The 20,425-nt window shown below is 40.6% G+C and overlaps 1 protein-coding gene across 1 annotated transcript in view; it reads left to right on the top strand.

Annotated features, from left to right (window-relative positions):
* The window catches only part of LOC119661658 (5-hydroxytryptamine receptor), a 634,419-nt gene extending 618,362 nt beyond the window's left edge, over positions 1 to 16,057 (top strand). Inside the window, 2 exon segments of the mRNA XM_038071091.1 lie at positions 8,152 to 8,355; positions 14,032 to 16,057. Of these exon segments, the coding sequence (XP_037927019.1) occupies positions 8,152 to 8,355; positions 14,032 to 14,676 (849 nt within the window). The 3' untranslated portion in view covers positions 14,677 to 16,057.
* Positions 16,058 to 20,425: the final 4,368 nt, after the last annotated feature.

Here is a 20,425-nt window from a genome sequence, read left to right as displayed (position 1 = left end):
GTACGACCCCATTTACGCTACGCGACGCGACACTACATGCAACACAACTGCCGAGGTGGGATTCCTATATTGCACTACCGCGGCAGCCAAATACAAACAACTCCATATTTTGACATTTTAAGAGATGGATACAAACCAAAACCGAAAAATCGCAGCTGAGTCTTTTATATGGAAATGACACGAGACACTGCAAAATATTTTCTGGCAGGCAACGCAGCCACGTCGCATCGCTTCGCTGAATGTCGCGTCACGTAGTGTCGCTCAAGTGTGTATTACTGCCTACGAAACCATGTAAAGATATTTTGTTACCCATATTCGGACAATGCTTCACAACTACTGATCGCGATATTGTCCCTCTGATAAAAAATTCATTACCGATCAATCAAAACTCAATTAACCATGTTGAGAGTGTCGGCAGTTCCATTAATCTTTCACCGTTGTTGACACTATCACCGAAAACTGCGTCGCAACGCATATGTCCGGGCGAGAAGTTGTCGGAATCCGCCTTGGGATTCAGATCATAATGTGTGACATTATAGTCATAATGCCATCTCCTTTGCTTCGTAGCACTGCACAATTGCGAAGCGGCTATATCCTCTTTTCTGCGATATTCTGTGAGTTAGCCTCCAAATTATTTCTACTCATGCAATTACCGCATTTAAATATTTTAGATCTATAGTATTTCACATTACATGCAATAATCCGGTAATTGCTTGATGACTTGTTACTTTTCCTCCAAATCGAAGTGGCTCTCTACGGCCAATGAATATTGTCAAGCGTTTGGAAAGACTCACCACAAGCTTCAACAAGTCGGAATACCGGAAGCTCACGCCTCGGGTATAAAGGTTTTGTGTTCATCTTATGTAAGAAATTTCAACGCACATTTTTCTATCCGTATATAGTTACAAATCCAACATACTCCTTCATATTTTTCCAAACTACGAGACATACGTCCATATTACATCCGTAGATATTACGCTCACCCTAAACAAACAAACTGCCTATTTCCGAATACTGTACACATATATGCACGTATATCAATTGATCGTACCCATCTTTCCGATTTACTTCTTATATCTATCTGAATTAGGCACCTCCCGCAAAGTTCATTAGCACGCATACACTATATACCTACATACACACATGTCTGGTTGGAGTAATTGATATTTATATACAAATGACTAAAAACTAAAACAAAATAATTCTTTCCGCCTCCATCCATAAGAACTCATTTCGTTGTGGTATTGACGAATTGACATGTGATGATGACGTCATGCAGGTTGTAGAGTGCACGAAATTCACAAAAAATTGTAAAGTTTCACCCCCTATAACTTTGTTAATAATAGTCGGATTTTCTTCAAACTTGACCACACTGTGCACCATGTTCTTCATTATACCTATGCCAAATTTTGTACTTCTGCGATGAACATAAGGGGGGTGCCGGGTAAATTTCTAAAATATGGAAATATACTATTATTAACTTTATTTGTGGAGATATCGGAACCGGATATATTTTGAGGCCTAGATTTCATACAGATGCACTACTGTGATTTTTTTCGGATTTTTCGGTTGGATAGGTTCTGAGAACGAGACCTGTTACACTTTTTGGGGGTCATATTTTGACCCTCACTCCCCTATGTTTCACCCAATATCAAATATTGAACCAGTTTCGAAAAGTACTAATTGAGACCTTTCATTTGATACCCCACATGGCTACATTCTGTGAAAAATTTGCAGCCTCCTTTCACCTGTATGGGGAGCCCCCCTTAAACTTAACACAAAATGGCGCCAGTTGCTGCATGTAAAGGGAACGGCAGATCACATACTCTTACCAACTTTCGTGACAATCGGGATAGCCGTTTCCGAATAAATCGGGTGTGACAGACAGACAGACAGATAGACAAACAGACGGACAGACAGACATCGAATCGATTCTAATAAGGTTTTGTTTCACACAAAACCTTAAAAAGGGAAAGTATTGATTGATTCAAGATTAAAGATTAAAGGTTTGCTTTATTGAACATCCGTGTCCGGATAACTGAGTGGGTAGAGCGCAAAGCTATCGTACGGGAAGTCGCCGTTCAAATCTCACTGGTGGCAGTATTTATTCGGAAACGGCTGGACCGATTGTCACAAAATTTAGTGAGAATTTGTGGTCTGCGATTCCCTTTATAAGTAGCAAGTGGTACCATTTTGTGTTCAGTTTAAGGAGGGCTCCCTATACATTACAGAATATAGCCCGGGCTTGATCAATACTGTTCTGGTTCCATATTTGACATCGGGTGAAACGTAGGGAAGTAAGGGCTTAAAACATGACCCCCAAAAAGTGTAACATGTCTCATTCTCAGAACCTATCTAACCGAAAAATAAAAAAAAAATCATCGTGGTGCATCTGGAAATTTGGAAATTTAGACCTCAAAAACATCCCGTTCCGAAATCTGCAAAAGTAAAATTAATAATAGTATATTACTATATTTTTGAAAATTGGCCGGATCTCTCTTAAGTTCATGCTAGAACTTACACTTGCATAAGGGATAATATAAGGCATAACTTTGTGAAGTTTGAAGGAAATTCATCCATTATTAACAAAGTTACAGAAGGTAAAATTTGTACATCTTATAACTTCATGCATTCTTAAACGTGCACGAAGTCATCATAACACATCAATTCATCAATACCACAACAAAATGAAGGCATATGAATGGGAGGAGTCGCAGGAAAATATTTCGTTTTAGGTTTCTAATCATTTATATATCAATATCAATTACTCGAGACAGATATACGTATGTGTTTATATGTACATATATGCCAATGAAACTTTCGGGATAGTGCCTAAGTCAGATAGATGCACCCTGGTGCAGCAGCATAACTTCCTTTTTTAAAATGCGCGCCACTCAGTTAGTTGATGTCATAGCGAAGCGCTAGTGGTCTCGGTCAAGAGGGGATACTGTAAAGTTTTGTCCCGACACGGTTCAGTCGCCATCATGCAGTTGCAATAGTGAGGAGCGTGCCTTTGCCGTTGAGGTTTACTTTTCAAGCGGATGTTCGGTTATTGCAACACAGCGTGAATTTCGGAATCGCTTTAATTTAGCCCCGTTAGCTCCCGTCCCAGACCGCAAATCAATTGTTACATGGGTCACTACATTCAGACAAACTGCAAGTGCGACAAAAGGAAGAACTGGAGTCCCTCGGCCCGTTAGATCACCTGAGAACATTGAAGCAGTGAGAGCGTCAATGTTGCGATCGCCACGGCGTTCTGCGCGCAAACACGCATCTGCCCTTGGACTATCCGATCGTTCTGTGAGAAGAATTCTTCGTGATGATCTTCATTTTCATCCCTATAAGATGGCGATAGTGCAGCAACTTTCAGAACGTAACTTCAATTCTCGGATGAACGCGTGTGAACTTCTTCTTGATGTCGTTCCCGAGGGTGCTATTATTTTTTTTAGCGTTGAAGCCCATTTTCATTTGTGTGGGTCGGTTAACAAATAAAACATGCACTACTGGGCTGACACCAACCGCCGGGAATTGCATCAAAAGCCTTTGCCAACACCCAAAGTCACATTGCGGTGTGCAATTTCCTCAGCTGGAATTATTGGTCCCTGGTTTTTTGAGGAAAATGAGGTTACAGTGACAGTGAATTCGGACCGGTATGTAAACATGCTACAGAATTTTTTTTATCCCACAGCTAGAAAATTTGGATTTGGGGGACACTTGGTTCCAACAAGACGATGCAACAGCACTCACTTCAAGAGCATCGATGGTTGTTTTGAGGGAACACTTTCCAGAGCGCCTTATCTCAATTAGAGGCTATTTGGAATGGCCGGCACGCTCTCCCGATCTGTCTCCTTGTGATTTTTTTCTATGGGGTTTTTTGAAATCCCGTGTTTATGTGAACCGTCCAAGAACCCTACAAGATTTGAAGACCAACATCCAAGAAGAAATTGGCAACATAACACCTGTTATGCTAACAAGAGTCATGACTAACGCCAGAAATCGGTTTACGCAATGTATGGAGAATGGGGGACGTCACCTAACAGATTTGATCTTCGAAACAATATAAATAAAAACTTTAGACACTACATTACATTATAAAAAATAAATAAATATTTTCCGATGCATACAATAGTTTTTATCGAGTTTTGAAAAAAGGAAGTTATGCTGCCGCACCCTGTATTTGTACATTAAACCAGTGGTATTTAATATACGTATTGTATATATCATATGTATGTTTTTGTACACAAAATAAATCGGAAATGTGGGTACTATCAATTTATATATGTACATATATAAGTATCATCATCATCGTCAACGGCGCAGCAACCGGTATTCGGTCTAGGCCTGTCTTAATAAGGAAGGTTTTGCGCCGAGGTCCACCAATTCGAAATCCCTAAAAGGTGCTCCATCTCAGGCAGGGTCTGTCTCGTCTTCATTTTCTACCACAGATATTTTCCTTATAGGCTTTCCGGGTTGGATCATCCTCATCCATATGGATTAAGTGACCCGCCCACCGCAGCCTATTCAGCCGGATTTTATCCACAACCTGACGGTCGTGGTATTGCTCATAGATTTCGTCATTATGTAGGCTACGGAATAGTCCATTTCCATGCAGGGAGCCAAAAGTTATTCGGAGGATTCTTCTCTCGACCGGGGGAAGTGTTCGCAATTTTTCTTGCAAAGTTTCCAATGAATACATAATGACTGGCAAGATCATTGTCTTGTACAGTAATATCCTTTCCCCTATGGTGAGACGTTTCGAACGGAACAGTTTTTGTAACCTGAAATAGGCTGTGTTGGCTGACAACAACCATGCGCAGCCGTGCAGCCCAAAGATCTCGCGCGGCCTGCTCGATCTGGATGAAGGTAGACTGGACATCTCGGGTTGTTCTTCCTATGATGTCAACATCGTCAGCGTAGCCCAGTAGTTGGCTGGAATTGAAGAGGATGTTGCCCTCGCATTTATATCGGCAACGCGAATCATTTTCTCCAGGGCCAGATTAAAGAGAACGCATGGTAGGGCATCCCTTGTTCGCATATTGGTCAAGGTCAGCCTAGTCAGTCTTATTATATAGTTTCGTCGGGATACCGAATTCTCTCATGGCCGTGTATAGTTTTACCCTGGTTTTGCTGTCATAGGCGGCCTTAAAGTCGATGAAAACATGGTGGATTCCAATAGTTTTTCCATCGCTTGCCGCAGAGACAAAATCTGATCTGTTACTAATTTACCTGGAGCGAAGCCTCTTTGATATGGGCCAGTGATATTCTAGGCATATGGGGCTATCCGACCTTGCAAGATAGCGGAGAATATCTTATAGATGGTACTCAGGCAACGTGATACCTCTATAATTCCTGCACTGTGTGATATCTTCCTATTTATGTATGGGACAGATAATGCCTCGTTGCAATCGTCAGGCATTGATTCGATGTCCCATACCTTGAGCACAAGTTGATAAACCACTTGCTGTAACTGGTCGCCTCCATACCAATTCGGCTGTAATTCCTGTTTTTAAGTCGGTAGATTTCACGGACTGTTACTTCTATGTTTAGGTGGTGGTAGCATTTGTCCGTCGTCTTTAGTTGGCGAGGCCTCCAACTCGCCGATATTTTGATTGTTGAGCAGTTCATCAAAATACTCAACCCATCGCTCTAATATTTCCATTCTGTCGGAAATGAGATTTCCCTCTTTGTCTCGGCAGGATGAGCATCGAGGTGTATAAGGCTTCATTCTGCTGACTTGTTGGTAAAACTTCCGCGCCTGGTGCGGTTGCTCCCTGTACTTTTCTAGTTCACGGACTTGTTGGTTCTGCCAGGCTTCCTTTTTCCGTCCTGTGATGTCGCTTCTCCGCTCGATGGAGTTCATGATAAGTCTCTGCGCGTGCCAGCGTTCTTTGAGAATGCAGCATTACTCGGTATGCCGTTCCGACTCATTTTGCGGCTGGGGCCAAGTATGTTTGTGGCTGTATCAATGATAACGCTCTTCAGGTGGTTGTGAAGATCGTTTGTTGATGCTTCATCTCCAAGACATTTATTGCCGACAGTTATTGCAGCATACATTTTCTCTTTATCGATGTTACGGAGGGCTGTGTGATTATCAGAGAAGATTGTAGGTGATTGTCAGAGAGGATTGTAGGTGATTTTATAATTCGAGAGAGTGATCCGAGTCTATATTGGCTCTCTATATTTTCTGACATTCATCAAGGCTGAGAGGTGGCGGCATTTTTAATCTGCACGTGAGCAATTTGATCGAGAGTGGTCCCATCTGGAGAGGTTCACGCTTTCCGCGCAAATCAGATACTTCCATCAGCCATTTCGTGCGTTACTGCTAACTGAATAATAAATAATAATAATAATGGTATCCCTACTTGACTGTTGAAATCTCCAAGTATGATTTTGATATCATAATTGGGACAAGCTTCGAAGGGCCACTTAAATGCCTCGTAGAAGGTATCATTCCCCGACTCCGCAGTCTCCTCTGTAGGATCGGGAACGTTTATGAGGCTTATACTTCTAAATTTGCATCGCAAAGGCAGAGTGGATAGCTTCTCGCTTATATTTTCAAAGCCGATAACAACAGATTTCATTTTTTGGCTGACTAACCAACTCCGAGCACATGATTGACTGGATGGCCACTACAATAGATGGTGTAGTGGCTCCTCTCCAGAAAACCGGTCCCTATTCAACGCATTTCCTGCAACGCTATTACGTCAGCCTTATATTGGGACTGGGTATCGGCTAGCTGCTGGGTAGCATTGGATTTGTACAGGGAGCGCATGCTCCATGAGAAAATAGGCAAATCGTTATTCCATTTCCATTGCCGGGTTCGTCGTTGTAAAGTCCATCCTGCCCGAGGCTCCTTCTGTGGCTTCGTTACATTGGTTTGCACTGTAAGGTTGTCAGCACTACCCAACCCAGTTGCTACAATTTGTCTCGTTTTTAGGCGGGGGAAACTCGCCTTCATCCTTCTCCATCTGCAGCTTTTCGTTAAGAAAGAGCTCCCAGCGGTCACCATATGGAAGTGGAGATAGGGTTTGGTAGTAAAGCTATTGGTGTTGGTTCAGCAGACGTTTCCCACATTTTATACTCCATCGTGGGTACCAATCCACGTTTCGCCCTGGGATGTATACTACCCTTTGACGACTGGCATTTAAAAGTACAGTATTCCATAATAGGTAGTGCTTGTTAGTTTGAGCACAATATTTACGTCTGTAATATGTCTTGTAGTTTGAAAAGATAAATATGAAGGAATATTTGGGGTTTTAGCCATATACAAATCCAAAAATGTGCATAGAAAGTTTCTAGCCAAGATGAGCACAAAACCTTTATACCCGAGCAGGGAATACCGGAAGCAGGACTTATCGAGTATAATGCCATTGTGTTAATTTTATGTGGGGAACTTTCTATGCACGTTTTTCTTTTCGTACATAACTAGAAATTAAAAATATTCCTTCCTACCCTAACTTCCAGATGTATTCGTGCATGTTGAAGCCATAAATATTATGCTCATTACACAAACAAACATTGACTATTATCCTACAGTGATGCGTACACATACATATCTAAATTTATTGCACTCAACTGATCCCATTCACTTAGTATAAAAAGGTATATATATGTATGTCCATCTGAATTAGACACTACTCCCAAACTCTATTAACATATACTACATCTGTCTGTCTCGAGTAATTGATAGGCTAAAAAGTCAAAACAGAAAAACTAAAATATTCCCACGCGACCCACTGAGGTCATATATTTCTTAGAGTCCAATGAGTTCACGGAAAATACAAAATTTTGTCTTCTATAACTATTATTAACAATATTTGGAATTTTTTCAGAAGTATGTCCTATATTATCACCTCGTTGCACTTCCATAATGAACTTAAGATGCACTATTGTGCCTTCAAATAATACTTCGGCTAGATAGGTTCTAAGAACAGAACCTGTTCAACTTCCGAGTAAATCGAGTGCGACAGATGGACAGACTGGAAGACGGACAGACAGATGGACAAACATACACAAAACCTTAAAAAAAAGTTGTTGCTATCTAAGGTCAAATTCTCAAATAAAATTAATTACTATATATGTATATGTACACATACATGCACCTTCGTACACACACATAATTACAATATTTTATCTTAATATTACCTGCAGCCTACACCACAGAAAAAGAAGACGCGTTTAAAAATACGCCTAGCATCGAAGTTCACCAGCCAAGGAAAGTCTGCCGTTTCATCGTTAGGATTAGTAGAGGGAAACTCCACGAACACCGTGAACACTGTGGAGGATACCGAATATAGTAGTAATGTCGATAGCAAAAAGGGCATCGAAGTGACGGCGTTCACCAATGCAGATGAGGTAAGAATCCCTTTTATTTGTCATTAAGTGTTTACTCATCCAGTTGATAGTACTGAACCAGGTAAATATGCCCCTGTAATGTGAAGCTGGCAGTAAACTTGATGTCAACGCTCGATCTTGATCCATTGCAGATTCTGGAAAAATTATTGAATATTAAGCAGATATTCTCAGTTAAAATAAAGTAATGCTAGTTATGTGATCATAAAGTTTCCAAAGTTTAGGTATAAAGTAAGCCAATAATGGGACGTTTGGTAGGAAACCTACTGTTATTAAGTAGTATTTGTTCAAATTTGTCTCTTCCTTGTAAATTCGTTGTAATTTAAGATGTCGTAAGTGTGGAATATTACAATTTTACAAGAAATACACAAAATCGACTTTATGATTACCAACTTCTTTCCGTTCCTCAGTTTTTCAGTTGAGCACAATTCCAAAGCCATAAAAAGTCGTAATGAAACAAATTAATTTAAAGATTTAAAAAGACGGAAATAAATTAATTTTAATGAATTTTTGACGAAAGAAATTGAAAGGTTTTTCTCGATATTCTTTACATCATCACCGGATCGCGTGGCACTCAGGGTCATGGCGAAGTAAATACAGCATCAACGTGATAAGTAATTTCCTACCTGCAGCATTACTATGCTGTACATCCCTTCAGCCATTGATGCTCCACTGCCCGATTTGTTTGCTCCACAGCGGATACGACACAATTCAATCTAAAGCGTAATTAAGCAGGAAAAAATTTATATCAACTGTGATTTCATTTCAGATTCCGTTCCGGTAGGAGTTCCTGCAATTATCGTTGATATATTTTGCAGGTGTATTGAGTTAAACGAAAAAAAGCATTCAAAACAGAATTTGTTTTCTCAAAGCATTTAATCTAACATAAAATCACAACCACTCGAACCTCGCTTTATTCAATTTTGCCGACTAAATAGATTTTCATCTGTACCGGAAACGACTGGAAGTATCTTTTATAACAGTTTTGTCTACTTCCTTTAACTAAGCCCAAGGAAATTTACTCCCCCAGCCTTCACTTCCAGATAAAAAGACCGAATAAATATTTTTATTGTAAAGCTTTGCAAAACTCTTTTCTGGAAAGACTTAATATTTTGTTGTTATAACAGAGAATCAACAAAAAGGATCTGTCCTCAACTTTTTAATAAATTTGGTACCATGACGAACGACAAATCAATACATTATTGTATAAGCAGTACATCAAACAAAAAATGATAGCCGCTCTATTATTTAAAATATAAAGGGGCGGATATTGATGCTTGCCGAAAAAGGATGAATTGTTCAGGAAATGATTGCTTCTTTTGTTGAAAGGATGCCCAAGAATACATTGAAAGAAATGCCTCCTTGAAGCATTATCAAGAGGATAATTTCATTTCATTTTGGATTCAATTGCAAAACAGGTCAATTCAATTCCGGGTAATCTGTGTTTTAGCCAAAAATAGAACCTGAATTTGAGAGCATAATAGAATACAAAAAGTGTGCCACGGTCCTTCCCCAATTTCAATCCAATTCATAAATACATTTTTGTCGATTATCATTTACCATGGCGAAACCTCTCGGTTCCTTTGTAACTGAAAAAAGTTAAATTTACTTTTCTGCGATATTCCTTTATGGTGATTTCTGGGCTGAGTCTGAAACTGAGTGAATCTTTTACATTACGACTGCCCTATTTCGACATTTTATCATGATCTCATCAACGAACAAAACCTTGCAAAAACCTGACGATTTCACGAATGAAGCGGGACGATCTTGTTTTAGTAAATTGGGAAAGTCCTGTGACCATTTGTTGGAGGATCGCACCAATAGGTTTTAAACGAATCGGAAAGCTGGAATCTGGAATGCATTTGGTTAGGTACTTTGTCAATGAACAAAACACTAAGGCAAGGAACAACTGACTCCCGAAACAGGGTATTTATTTTAAGGGGAAGGTAACGTTAATTCATTCAAAAACGGCACAATTTTGTAATTTTTTGACGAAGCAGTTAAAAGCCTAATTATTGAAAGCAATGGTACATTGCTGTACATGTGTCCGGATAGTTGAGTGGTTAGAGCACAAGGCTGTCGTACGGAAGGTCGCGGCTCAAATCTCACTAGTGGCAGTGGGATTTGTATCGTGATTGACGTCGGATACCAATCGACTCAGCTGTGAATGAGTACCTGAGTGAAATCGGTGTAATAATCTCGGCCGAGAGCAATGCTGACTACAGGGTCTTGTAATATCCTGTAGTGTACCGTTACGGTCTTGAATGAAATGCTCTAGCACACTTCAGGAGCCTGATCCAATATGGATTCTTGCGCCAACGATTATTATTATTATTATTAATGGTACATTAAGGTACAGCATCCGAAGAACATTGTGTAAAATTTCTAGGAAGAAATATTAAGTCGAAAAAAAAGTAGAATTGAATGACTCGGTACTGGATCATCTGAACTCAAAAAATAAATTTCTTTCATTAGACGATCGCTTTCCCCATTTGAAAGAACTCTCCAGCGTTACCTAGTAAATTATGTACAGAAATAGTGTTCAAATTTTAAAAAAATCAGTGCAGTTAATGGAGTTATGCATGACACCGATTTTGAAAACGTAAGTTAAGGAAAGAACGATTTGAAGCTTAGAATACTAAGAAATTTGGAACGAAACGTTCATAAGCAAGTTTTATCGGCTGAATTATCCATGCTGGGCCCATAAAGGATATTGCTATCATTCATGATGCCTAAAGCACCTTTTCGCTCCTGCCTTCTTTAGTCCGTTGTTCAGCTCCCCGCTCCGCTCGACTAATCGCGCCTATTCGTTTGGACCACTACTAATTCTCAACCCTTGCATAAAGTCCTTCCACGCTGAGTCATGTAGCAGGCGTGATTGCTTAAACTGCTGCATCTTCTTTAAATTTTGCTCTGATTCATCTGGAATTATCTCACAGTATTCTTAAAAGGTTCTCCATTCCAGAAAATCAAATAAAAAAATACAAAAAAGTCTAAAAACGTTAGCCCTCTCCCTTCAATAAATAAAATTGGAGCCAACGAATCATGCCGCTTCTTTTTCTTTTTACCCAAGTAAACAGGGTAGCACCAACTGTTCTTCCTTACACCAATCTGGCTGAAGTCATTGTCTATATCAGACTCGCCATTTGTAATCACGGCCATGTATAACACTGACTTTCATTTTGGGACTCTATTTCTACAGGAGCCGTTTCTTTACAGTCGCGAATTGAAATACCCCCTGTATTGTGCGCGACAAAACTACTTTTTTAAGGTTTTGTGTGAAACAAAATCTTATTAGAATCGAGTCGGTGTCTGTCTGTCCGTCTGTCTGTCTGTCTGTCACACCTGATTTATATGAAAACCGCTGGACAGATTGCCACGAAAATTAGTGAAAGTATGTAATCTGCTGTTCCCTTTACATGCAGTCAGTGGCGCCATTTTGTATAAAGCTTAAGCGGGGGCTTCCCATAGATGTTACAGGTTCCTTATCAAAGCAGGCCTAGACCGGTTACCGTTTGTTGCGCCATTGATGATGATAATGATGGTCGACTCACTTAGCCCAAAATCCTCGAAAAACTTTCTGCTTCAAGTCGAATTAGCTTGAATGCGGACTTTATTCCATTTACCTGATTTATTAAACAACAACAACAACAAACTGCAACAAACTACTAACGCACTAAGTAGGCTAACGCGCCTTCTATTTGATTTCAACTCCCGTTCTGGCCAGGTCACGTGATTTATCGGTCCTCCCTTGATCAGGACCAAAACGCATCGCCTACTTCGCCTCGGGCAATGAATCAACAACAGCGACACCAACCAACTGTATCCCAAGCATGCACTTAGGAGAAGAATACAAGATCAGCGACCGTTTTCGTTCTAAATTTATATAATGAGGGAAAGTTGCAAAAAAGAAAAAAATAAATGGTTGCACAACACAAAACCGCTGATACTATAATACAACCCTCATAAACTTATCGCAATGTGATGCCATTCACTGTGTGGGATATTTCAATATTCCATCAAATTTCATGTTAGTAGGTGGAATGGTTTTTGATAAAAATGCAGAGCAACAACTAGATGCTAACTAATTTTAATAAAGGTTTCTTTTACTTACAACCTTAAAATCATAGAACAGGACTTCCGGAACCGTGTGGCAATTGGAGCGGTTGGGTGAGCCAATTGTTACGAATTTCCTATACGCTGTCACCAATTGTTACGATTTCCTTTACGTAATTCCCGTCGCTGTCACCAATTGTTACGTTCTTAGCTATTTGTACTCGTCACCAGTTACGTTACTTGCTTTGCGTAGGCTCGTATCACTGGATTGCGTAGCACTAAACAGAAACCCGTTTTATAACCTTAATACAAGCGTTTATTAAACACTAAATTATATAACCGTACTGTATAATTAATTATAGAACAATTCTTTAACTAGTACAATCCGGGGCATATTCATACCCAACGCGATCTGTTCTAACTCTAGAACCAGACTGACTTTGTGGGCGAATTTCCGGCCCTTTTATACCCCGCGGAACATTCCAGAAAGACATGTAAACACTTTACGAGAAAACCACTTTGCAACAAGATATTCTTGCCGGAATTAGAGTCCTTTGTTAATAATTATCGTAACTAAATATTCGCCTTACTGTTATACAATTTTGGTATCCTGGCTAATTGTCATTACTACGATTTACATTGACGTCACACATAATTCTCCAAAGTGATTTTCGTCACACTATTGAGATATGTGCACTTTCCTCTAAGCCCCATGAGCGCGGCGAGATCTCGATATTTGAAGTCAGTTTGTAATTCCAACGATATCTGTTTTGATCGTTATAATCGTAGCTGTGACCTAATCCTATTTTTTAAAGAACCATTTACAAAAATAATTTAATCTGGAAAGCACTGCATCGATAATAATCAACCTTAGATTCAAAACAAATCGGAATACCGAAAGCTGGACGCTTCGGGTATAAAAGTTTTGTGTTCATATTATACACACATGCCTAAAATTGAAAATATTCCTTGGTATATGTATTCCCAAACTCCATCTCCGCCATTCACATGAGTTATTTTATATGATAATGGCGTCATACACGGTCTAGTGTGCGATAAATTCACGTGAAATACACAATTTTGAGCTTCCAAAACTTTGTTAATAATAGTTGAATCCATTTCAAACTTTGTAAAATTGTATATTATGTTGGATTAACTTCAGAATGTTTCTTGCGTAAATTTCTAAAATTTCTCAAATATGATAATATATTAACTTTATTTGAGAAGATATCGAAATGGGGTGTATGAAAAAAATTTACACCTCCTTTTCGCATGTATGGGGAGCCCCTTCAGCCCAGTGCAAAATAGTGCCGCCCCTTGTATTGAAAGGGTTTCATAGACTACACGACACATACAAATTTTGCATAACACGACATAAAATTGACCACTAAATCCTTGCAAAGGTTAGTTTACTGTCAAGTGAAAGAGTACAGAGGAGACAGTACCTCTGCTATTTAAGTCGTATAGATAAATCTGAAAAATAGTATGAAATAGTGTGTTTTTTTTGCAATATTTCTGGAATAGTTTTGAATTACTGAAAATCGAAGCTTTCACCGGCAAATATAGTCAAATATATTCCACTATTTAGCAATTTCTACAAATCAACATTTTTCTTCATTTCAGGGCGCCACATCATCAACTAGCCAAATATCAACTGTATCGCACTTAGTAGCGTTAGCTAATCAAACCAGTAACGAAATGCAGAAAGCAAATCAAAATCAACTAGGAATCGCTTCCAATCTGCCACCCAATCAAGAGCTTCCTGTTGCTTCCACGGCGGCCGCGGGTGGTGCAGCGTGTCCTGCAGCGACTACTGCTGCAAGCCCGACGCCCGCCCCGACACCAGCACCTCATTCTCTGGCTGTGCACACCACAACGTCCTCATCACATCAAGGCTCCAACCAAGTGACGCCCGTCCCACAACAAAAGCAAATACATCAAAAGTCAAATTTGGCGACACAGGTAAGCAAGCGGAAAGAAACCCTAGAAGCAAAGCGTGAGCGAAAAGCGGCAAAGACTTTGGCCATCATCACTGGAGCATTTGTTGTCTGTTGGCTGCCTTTCTTTCTGATGGCCCTGCTCCTGCCGCTATGCGAGTCTTGCCACATCAACGACATGGTTGCGTCCTTATTTCTCTGGCTTGGCTATTTCAACTCAACGCTCAACCCTGTTATCTACACAATCTTCAGTCCAGAATTCCGGCAGGCTTTCAAACGTATCCTTTGTGGAACACATCGTCCTGTTCACTATCGCAGCGGGAAAATTTAATTGTTATTTGTTAAGCTTTACTGTGTGTTCACTTGCCTTCCACCGAAGTGGTTTATATCACCTTAACTCCTCTTGAATACATTCTCTCATAAATAGGCTCCTTGCTATTTTCTGTTCATTCCTATTGCGGCACTGCCTGCGGAACTTTCATATACATGCATCACAGAATACCATTTTCAGTTTTTCGTATAACCAGTCTAAAGTAACAATAGCATTATTTCACACTCACACTACCCCAAGCAACCACAGATCACAGCTACAACATATCGCGGGGTCAAATAAAGAAATTCCAAGAAATCAATTTGTTGAGCTCCCCATCTGAGAGAAAGTGTAATCCCGACCAGCTGAGCGCCGCAAAGAGAATAATGCTATTCCTAATGTGACGAAAGTAGTATCACATACCAAATGAACACGTAGATCATTGGTTTCACTTCTGCCGTTTGCCTGCATATTTGAATAACTTCCCTCCTATCCTTGATCTCCCTTCATCATTCGATATCATCATGTAAATAAAAAAGAGGATAAGGCTTCATCGTCTGGATCTGATGGCAGACGTTATTTCTTCCTACCAATCTCCAGCGTTTTCTTCGCCTGGTTCTTTATGTGCTTATCAACATATCATACTTTCCCGCCGGCATTCTCTACGGATTCAGATTGAAGGCATCACGAAATCCGCAAATACTTCTTTCCGTCTGAATCCGAGTTACCATGCGAACGAGTCCCAGTTCCTATCTAAAGTGAAAGGACTTTGAGAAATCATTCAAATGCATGAGAAATCATGACAAGGACTACTCCTGGGAAAAGTGCGTAAGCAAACAAAGCCAACAGAGAACATTTAAAGATGCCCTAGGGAAGGGGTTTGCGTTGCAGTCCTGGCTAATGTATGCTGGCCTTAGCAGCGGGAGGATTCCCCGCATAATTTTTGTTTCTATAAAATGTTTATAGTGAAGATGCAGCGCAAAGAGTTTCTGGTAGAGAGTAGGGAATTCCTCAAGGAAATGAATTGAAGTGAAAAAACATTTTTGTTGTAAAAGCTTCATTGCATCCACGCTGCACAGAAGTTAATTAAAACTTATTTATTCTGAAGGTTATATCTTATTTGTAGTTGTCCTCAGTTTCGACTTTTTGCGACCCCAGTTCATTAATTTTGAATCCCCAAGAAATTTTAGAAACAAATAACATCCCCGAAGGAATTTCCTAAATTCCATGCGTCGATAAATTTAGGAACGCATCACCAGCCTATTATCCTGCCCTAGAAGTAATTTAAAATATAAAGAGACTTCCAAAGTGTTCTATATTACTATTTTTGACGGTATCGGTCATAGCCGTCAGAATTCAGTTTCACAAGAATACGTTGTGACAATACAGTCCATAAGGCAAATAGTAAAGCGCCAAAACCAAACATTGGGGGAAATGCCTTTCATTTCGGCCGCTTGAAATGCTGCAGACTTATGTCGCATAAATTTGAATAACATGGGTGAAAGCCTAACTCGGAATAAGGCGAATAAGTTTTTCCGTGGTCTTCACTGCCAAATATATAACAGAAACAGGTGGTTATGGCTTATCAAGCCCTTGGTGATATTTTGGCCGTATTCCCGGAAAATAAGTTTATTTTCAAGCAAGAACATGAACTCTGTCTACCATCTCTTATGTTAAGTCTCGCACACAATGGGTGACTTTTACTTTCCCGGTTCAGATAACCAGACCTGTTAAGACTTTGAAATTGCAGAATTACCTACAAGAACTCTTGTGCTACGTTCGCTTGCATTTACGATGTCCTGTTTAAGCGAAACGTCGCAGAAACACAAAGCCATAAAACATTAACCAACTTATGTTGGGCTCAATGGCGATTCAAATCTTACAAGGGATCTTACTATCCAGATATTTGTTTCACCACGTTGAGTTCAGTCACGGGTATAAATTATGGATGAGCCGCGCAGGCAACCACCTCGCGTTGCGCTCCTTGGCAAGGACGGCAACGGGCGTCACTTCCGAGATCACCATCACGATAAGCAGACGCTACTCGCAAAGCTCCCCTCTCTGCACTTGAGCAAGACGCTTACGATGCACCTGCTCGTCAAGGGCATCAGCCCATACCTCCGTGCCATAGAGCAGAACCGACTGCGTTGCTCCCATAAGGAGATGTCCCGAACGTTCGCCACTAAACGACTCAAGGTCGCAACTCCAGTTGCAGCCCTGTGCGCTGCTGCTATGATTTGCTCGAAGAAGCTCATCTTCGAGTCGAGCATTAACTAAGGTATTTAACCGTTGGTTTTGACTCTATAGTCAACCCGCCGATCGATATGGGACGCAGGGTCGGCATTCTCCTTCTGATCAAGATGCCTACCTCTGTTTCTTCCAGCGCAAGGCTGAAGCCGAGTCTCAGCAGACTATCGTAGGAAGCATTCCAGATATACGGTCCTAGGATCAATCCCTGTGCTAATCCCGACGCGATTTCCAGGCTCATTTAGTCCTCTAGCGTCTCATGGAGCAGGGATAATCCCCCCAATATCCGCAAACAATAACTTAGCACATGGAATGAGTTTCCTAATGTGCCTAGCATATCTGTCCATCTTACGGAATTGAAGGCGTTTCTGACATCAAGCATTAGGAGGAGCACTAACTGTCGTGATAGCCGGCTGTGTGCCTCCGCTCGATGAACCGCATTTATGACCTCCATAATAGCATCGAGATTGCACCCAGATCAGGCATTCGATAGAGCCAAATGGCGAAGCCGATCACGACGAGCCGACCCCGCTTGTGAACGGGACAAAGGCTGAAGAAAAAAGAAGTGTATCTCCCTGTTCAGAACCTGAACTGCCTTGGGGACAAGTCCCCGGCAATGCGGATCACTTCAGCGTGTCTACTCCTGATGAGCTTCCCGAGCACTTTCCGTGCCGTGCGGAACATACACAGTGGTCGGTATGCAGACGGGAGCTCCAGATCTCCTTTACCCTTACTAATCAACGCGAGTCTGGCCACTTTCCAGGGACAAAGAAAAATGCCCTCCTTCAAGCAAGCTTTGAACGACTCAAGCAGCAATTCTAGCCGTTGGCCAGAATGCTATTAGCACCTGGCGCCTTATTGTTTTTCATAGTGAGAACCGCTTCTTCAAACTTTCTCATTGTGAAAAGGGGACAATCATCGACGCTTTCCGCGCTATTGACATCAACCCGTACAGGATGTCTGGGGAACAATGCCCGTAGAATGCGGTCCATCTAGTCGGTACTTAGTATGCAGGGCCTCCGCAGAGCCCCGATTTTCCGAGTGTCAAACTTACAGCCTACGGGTCCTCATTCACTTCGCTGACAGGTTCTGCCAGCTTTTATTTATAGCACTGCGGAGTCTCCTTTTTGTTGATCTATACTGTGCCTTATGACACATGCCTCCTCGTTGGCGTGCAAACGTTGTGCCAAACGACGAGCTTATGACACTCCCTCCGTAGGTCAACAATTTCTGTCGGGCTGAACTAAAAACTTTCCCTTTTCGCAAATGATTAGTAAATATTTTTTTGTTTGGAATTAGTAGTTACAGTCGGAGAGTATCAATGGATGACACACATTTGTTTTGTAATAAAAGGCAGTCAGTTCACTATCCTGCCAAAACTGGCCAGTAGGCCGAAAGAATGAGCCTTGAATTAACCATATGAAATACCTATTTGGTGCCTAATGGGCTATTTGCTTTTCAATGAAATACTTTAAACTTTTAGTCCGAATTGCACTACTATATTACTTTTGATTGGGAATTGAAAATAGAAGAGTTCGAATGATTTATGTATTTTTGGATGGCATGGGATCTAGGTAAAGAGGGATTCAGCATCCAGATCTGTATTGGATCACTAAAACTTTTATGTATACTACTTAGTATAATTTCACCTAGGCTATGTCGACGGTAGCGTTTGCTTTGTACCATTCACACTGGCTAGATATTTTTTCATAGACCTTTGGTTAAAGGCCCAAAATAACTGTATATTACTATAAAACTTTTTTTTCAAATTAAAACTCTAAACAACAAGTTCAATAATGAGTTTTAATAATTGTCAACAATGACTCCAAGCCCGTGCAGAAGGCTTCGATATCAATCCACTGCAGCTATGGAGTAGCGCAGGCAATTGATGGCAAGGCTGGAAGCCTTCGAGTAAAGGTAATGTCCATTTTCTGTATACAACTCCCACATAGCAGCGTAGAAAGTGCAAATTGATTTTGGTATTCAGATAGCTGCATTTCTAAATTTCGGAAAAAAACAAAACAACACTTCCTCGATACAGAAATTGACCAAGGCCTTCAATGGGAAGAGTACGATGGCCCATTTAACCCAGAACTTTGGTTTTATTAGTGCTTATCTTCAATTCGACCATGCTTTAAACTCAGAGTCATTTGGCCTCCATGATTCGATGAAAGGACAAGCAGAAATTATCACCGTAGTCCAGGTCTCTGGACAAGACAGTACGACGCCATCGAAACTTTCTGGGAATAGATAAAGGCGTTTAACCAAGCCAAGCAAAGATCTACACTCCAGACTCTATTCCGAAATGGTGCACAGGGTATTGATGTAGTCAAATTAATGTTTCTAATTGTCTCACTGAAGGTGTTCAAAATTTGAGATGCTTAAGTTCATACTCCATAATTCCATGAATTCAAAACATACATAGCTCAGTCAGATTATAAATGAGAAGTATAAGGCTATTGGAAATTGTTGAGCTGAAATGCCGATTATTTTTTTTTATATGCAAGTGATGATGCAATGGCCAAGTTAGCTGCGCGTTAAAATCTCGTCGCCCCAAGTTCGCATGGATGGCTATGGATGTTTGTGTTTCTCCTTGTGTTCCACAAATGAATGGACGGGGGACATAAATCTTCTTTCTTTTCTTCAGCCTTTGTTCCATTCACAAACCTTTTCAAATACCTGATCCGGATGCACTTTTGAAGCTTTTAAATCCCCATTCAGCGTATGAAGCCACCGTTGTTTCAGCCGGCCTTTGGTCGTTTACCATCGACTTCGATGTTCAGACCAATCTTAGCAAGTGAATTCTCGTTACCATCGAAAATGCCTCTCGCAGTTTTTCCACGATCCGTACAACTCCATATCGATCGCAGATATCCCCATTTCGGATGTCATCCCAAGACGCCGTTCATTGTCTTTTATAGTCGGCCAACACTCAAAACCATAGAAAGCGACAGGACGGATGACTTTGCGGTGAATTTTACTCTTAAAACGTTCGTTGATACGTCGATCACAAAAAATACCAGTTGTGGAACGCCACTTCATCCAGGTTGTGTTATGCGTGAAGCATTCACCAGAGGTATTTAAATCGCTCAGTTCTGGGCAGGTCACTGCCGCTGACAGTGATTTACTTGTTTCTTGGGGATCGGCCGAATTGGGATTAGCTTCGGCAGCTTCGTTATCGAAGTTAATTGATATATTAGCACGACACGCAACTAGGTTCCCTCGTCAATCTAAAGTATTTCCAATGACTTTTATGGTTTATGAAGTATTGTGTAATAGTACTTCAATAATGGGTCCTGCCTCAATTTTTCCAATTTTTGCCAAAAGCAGTGTTTTCTCTGTACCACTATACGCACACTGTGCGCGTTTCGTTGTCGTTGTACTTTGTTGAGCCTCTTTCACAATCGAGTAATAATTTGACCGCTTTTTCCTTGTTGTATGTGATATTCAATTCAAATATTGATATATGCTCGTTATAATTCACGATACTTGGTAATTAATTCTATTCAAAATTTAAAAACAA

This window comes from Hermetia illucens, chromosome 1, assembly GCF_905115235.1.
Source record: "Hermetia illucens chromosome 1, iHerIll2.2.curated.20191125, whole genome shotgun sequence".
Classification (NCBI taxonomy): domain Eukaryota; kingdom Metazoa; phylum Arthropoda; class Insecta; order Diptera; family Stratiomyidae; genus Hermetia; species Hermetia illucens.
This window is presented reverse-complemented; position numbering and strand designations above follow the sequence as displayed.